General features: G+C 38.9%; 1 protein-coding gene across 1 annotated transcript; it reads right to left on the bottom strand.

The window, feature by feature from the left end:
- Positions 1-888: 888 nt before the first annotated feature.
- On the bottom strand, positions 889-3,889 carry LOC121275248 (C-C motif chemokine 17-like). The gene is made up of 3 exons (XM_041182669.1): positions 3,788-3,889; positions 2,121-2,235; positions 889-2,008 (listed from the first exon to the last, which is right to left on the bottom strand). The coding sequence occupies exons 1-3, from the start codon at positions 3,846-3,848 to the stop codon at positions 1,915-1,917; spliced, it is 270 nt and encodes an 89-aa protein (XP_041038603.1). The 5' UTR covers positions 3,849-3,889; the 3' UTR covers positions 889-1,914.
- Positions 3,890-4,666: the final 777 nt, after the last annotated feature.

Here is a 4,666-nt window from a genome sequence, read left to right as displayed (position 1 = left end):
GGGGATTGAATCGATAATAAAATTATTAAATAAAAGGTGTAAAAATGTATTTTAACATGTCCGCTCATGTAACTGTGTCACATGAGTTGGGACATGCTTTTAAAGTTATGAGATTTAAAAAATTTATTTAATAAACACTTTATCAAACCTCATCCCGCTCGTGGATGAGGTTTCCTAAAAAATGCAAAGGCCACTTGGCCTTTTTGCCTACCCGTCAACCTTAAGATTGGATGGGCAGCGTTTAGAATAACGTGAATTATATCCTTAATGGCCTTAATAGGCCGTTTACATATTGGCTGGTGCGCAGCCGACTCTGGCATGTGTCCGCCGAACGAAACTTTGCTACTGAGCGCGATGACGTTGGGATGCATGCCCGAGGTCATCGCGCGTCATTTTATATGTCGGTGTGTCAGGCCCGCTCCCGCACGCCGACTGGAAAATTCTGCCCAAGATTCTCAAGGGGCTTGACAGGGTAGATGCTGAGAGGATGTTTCCTCTCATTGTGGAATCTAGAATGAGGTGATGCAGTTTAATAATAAGAGGTCTCCCATTTAAGATGGAGATGAGGAGGAATTTCTTCTTTCAGAGGGTTGTTAGTGTTTGGAATTCTCACACCCAGCAAGCAGTGGAGGCTGAGGAAATGAATATATTCAGGTCTGAAGTTAGACAGTTTTTTGACTGACAAGGGAGTCAAAGGTTATGGAGAGCAGACAGGAAAGTGGAGTTAAGGCCACATCAGATCAGCCATGATCTTATTGACTGGAGGAGCAGGCTCAAAGGGTTTAATGGCCAACTCTCACTCTTATTTCTTATGTTTTTGTGATCTTAAGTAGGAGGCATGTGTTGAAGCAAATAATAGACCACAAAGGCAATCCATTCAAGAAACTATATTAAAAACCTGATAAACAAGATGTAGGCAAATTACAAGTGAAATAAATAATAGAATAACCATAGTCACTGGTTTTGGGAAACATTAGAAAATACAGTTAAAAAGAAGTAATACTGAACAATAATTTAAACATTCAGCCATCATTTCAATGTGCATTGCAGTGCAAAGACTCAGAGTTATTGTACATCATGTCATGAAGGAAAATTGACATTTCCCTTTCCAATCAACTTAAAGGGGCACTGCCTTTGTTCAGTCTCTTTCTGAAATATGTTAATATGATAAAACTGATTTTTCACTGCCTGACAGTGAACTTAATTTAAATATAAAAGATGTAGTAAAGAATTATTGCTTTGATGACAATGGTTTACTTTGGCTATAATTTTATGTTTTGCATGGAACGGTATTATATGTCAGTAAGTTACATTATGACACATTTAATGCAAGGTTTGCCCTAGTTCTGAAAGGCAGAAGATTGTTTTTTCTCACAAAAGCCAATTTTGATGATTTGGTTGTGATATCACCATGGGAATGGCCTGAGAACACTTTGAGTGTGTGCCTACACAGGCCAAATAGTTGCTTGTCTGAGGTATCCAAGTTCAGTCACTGCAGATACAACCAGCCCCAGCAATGATCACTACTTTCAGTCGACTAGGTCAGAAAACTGGGTGGGGGTGTGAGAAAAATTCAACTCTTAATCAGTAAAAAAGTTGCAATCATTTGTTGTCCACATGCAGGCTGACACATCTCATTAGCTGCCATGTTTGTAGTATTAAACAACAAAATGAGTAAATCATTAATGTGTAGAAACAGTGCCAACACTAAGGAGCAGTATCCAATTCAGCAGTCATTTGTTCAAAATTTTCAATGGCATGTTTGAACATTGCTTGCATTTTTGAATTTTCTGGCCCCATTGATGCTTGTGTAAAATGTCAAAAAGCAGACAATTAAAAAGATAAAACATATTTGGAAATTTTCTTTGATCTGTGGATAATCTTTATGTCCTCATTTGGCAATCAATATCAGCTTCACCCGGACAAGCTCTGGGAAAACTTCTTCACAAGTTCCTTCACTTTCTTATCTTTTGGATTTAAGCAGACCCATTTGCCATTTACCTTGAATCTGAAAAGAAAGAGAATAGATTTACTTTCAGTGTTCACCATGGATAACACAAGCTCTTATTAATGGTATGCAATGTCAGACTCCAGGGAAGGCCACTGTCCTGAATACTTACAACACAGCGTCCCTGTTACATCGTTGACTCATTTTTTTGTAACCCTGGATGTTTGTCAAGGCAGGAATTCTCTTTGAGTACTTCCGGCAACATTCCTTTGCTCTTGGAACAGGATCTGAAAAGCAAAAGTAAAAGGCATGTGATTCACTGCTTTAAGGAAAATTCAGGAGCAAATATGTTAAGGCCAGGCTGATGGGTTGAACTTTTCTTTTGTCCATTGACTGTAAGGTTCCTACATGAAATTCATTTGTATCAACACATATCAAATCATAGTGAGCATGAGAACACAGCACGAGATTGCTCTCCTTTAGGAGCAGTCAGACCACAGGAGGGTTGTCGTGGCAAAGCAAGATTTGTTCCAATGCTGCAGCAAAGGGTCTGAGGCTGAGGCACATTGCTGGAGCAGGATAGAGGGAGGTTTACCTGCAGCTAATTGTGCCGTGCCTGACTGCTGGACAGATTGTGTCTAACATCTGAAGTTGGGTCATCTTGCAGTACTAAATTTCCTGTCTGACACAATACGTGATTATTACCTTAACGAGCACATGTGTAAACACATATCTTGCTTTCTCTTGTACTAAAAGCAATATTTAAAAGTAAATTCTACATTGAACAAGCTTAGAATCAATCTAATGATGCTTCTTAGCCATTAAAGATGCAGGAATTAATATGATGATTATTGATTATTGATAAGATATTGATAACATTGCTAAATATTAATGACAAAATATTGTTATTTTGGATATTGCATATTGTTCAGTTTCAAAGAAACGTTTTTAAACTTAGTGTAGGACTGATGGAGGTACAGAATGAGCACTGATCTCAATGTTGTGATTTGTAAGACAGCATTTGCACATGTATATAAGCACATTAGAACATCTAAAGTTTCAGTGTTATATATGGTTGTCAAATGACACTTCAGTTGCACCTTGCTCTGGTCATTGGCAGTCTCTCATTGCAGCACTTGCTAAAGATTTATAATAATCTTTGTTGACATCAGTAGAGACCAGTACTGAAGAGAAAGTGCACTGGAACCACACAGGTCAGTACCAGGCTATTGGTAAGTTAATTAGTCTATGGGTGAGGAAGGTGCAATGAACCTCCAGCACTATTCCAATAAAGAACTCTAAGTACATGTGGTTCTTGTGGGTTTTGTCAAGTTATAATCGGCATGCTTCAAAACAGTAAAGAGTACTAACCAAGCTAACCATCACTAGTCATCAATTATTAGCATTTTAAATCAAAATTGCTTTTCTGATAATGAGAATGAGTTGTACTGCATGCAATTTTATAACAAATACTTAATGCCCTTCAACTAATTTTTTCACTTGTTTTAGTGCTTGTTTCACTAGAAACTCAATAAAAAGAAATCCACAGCAAAACAGAAACAAAGACTGGAATATGTTCTGTTGCTGTTGGGAAAAAATACACCGTCTTCATCTAAAAGCTATTGAAGTTTGCTTACGTGATCAGTACAGTCCTGTAAATGGCATTATTCCAAGTATTAAAATTCAGCGGCCAACAATTTTCACCGAGAGGTAGACAAGCTGACAAGGTTTTATCAAATCTGCAAATTGTTCCTTCACGAAATTTGCTTAAATAATGAGGTTTCTTAAAAACAGACAATAAGTAGAACTAAGTAATAAAGAAATACACTGGCTTCTCACCTGCTTCCAGAGACAAGGTGAAGATACTGAGGCAAATCAGGGCCACAAGAACCTGCTTCATCTTCTTGAAATAGATTTCCTCGCTGCTGGGACAGGTTCAAAAATCTATAACTTCTTTGAGTTGCAGCTCGTATATATATCCCCTCAGACGGTCAGCTTCCTGTTTAAATTCCGTGAAGGGAGGTGGGGATTTGGTGATGGAAACTCTGATAAGGCGGCCAGTTTTGTACAGCCCCGAAGTTATTTTTATCTGTTTCCTTTACATTTCTGTCTGCTTGAATCAACGATTCACAGAAGGCATAGACTTTGTGGTCATCACTGAACAGCATTTAATTATTTCAAATTACAAGTTTATTCCTGCCCTCCCCTCTTTGCCAGCCTCTGCACTTCTGGAAACTTTTCGTATCTTTAATTTTCTCTAGTTCTGATGAGAAGTCATTGACCTGAAATGTTGGGCTGAAAAAAACATCCAAAAAACAGGGTGGCTTGTGCTCAGGTCAGATGAAGTTTTAAAATCTAAAAACTGGCCTCAATTTACTCCCAACTTGCACCCTTCAAGGTTTAACGTAGCTGGACAAGGGGCAGGCAGACAGCCCATTGAGGTGGGCTGGAAATTTAAATATTTTAATGAAGTTGGATGTCTCATTTAACTTGTTTTACAGGTTTTATAATGCCTTTGCAGCACTGCTTGCGGTGGCCTCCAAATCCTCCCCTCCTCATCAGACCTCACCCTGTACAAAGGCACCCCAGCATTGGAAATTGAAGCCTTGCTTCCTGGGATTGGGCCCCAATACCAAGATTGGGCTTGGGTCCTCAGGATTAACCTGTAGGAAAACTGGGGCTGAAGTCTATGGGCCACCTGTGGGTGGGAAAACAGAA

Source organism: Carcharodon carcharias, chromosome 2 (genome assembly GCF_017639515.1).
Source record: "Carcharodon carcharias isolate sCarCar2 chromosome 2, sCarCar2.pri, whole genome shotgun sequence".
NCBI lineage: Eukaryota > Metazoa > Chordata > Chondrichthyes > Lamniformes > Lamnidae > Carcharodon > Carcharodon carcharias.
The sequence above is the reverse complement of the archived record's forward strand: the minus strand, read 5'-3'. Positions and strand labels throughout refer to the sequence as shown.

Excerpts from the sequence above, each read along its gene's own strand:
- LOC121275248 (XM_041182669.1), bottom strand. The coding sequence starts at position 3,848 with ATGAAGCAGGTTCTTGTGGCCCTGATTTGCCTCAGTATCTTCACCTTG. Across the intron at positions 2,236-3,787 it reads CACCTTGTCTCTGGAAGCAG|ATCCTGTTCCAAGAGCAAAG; the intron begins GTGAGAAGCCAG and ends TTTGCTTTTCAG. Across the intron at positions 2,009-2,120 it reads TGTAACAGGGACGCTGTGTT|ATTCAAGGTAAATGGCAAAT; the intron begins GTAAGTATTCAG and ends CTTTCTTTTCAG.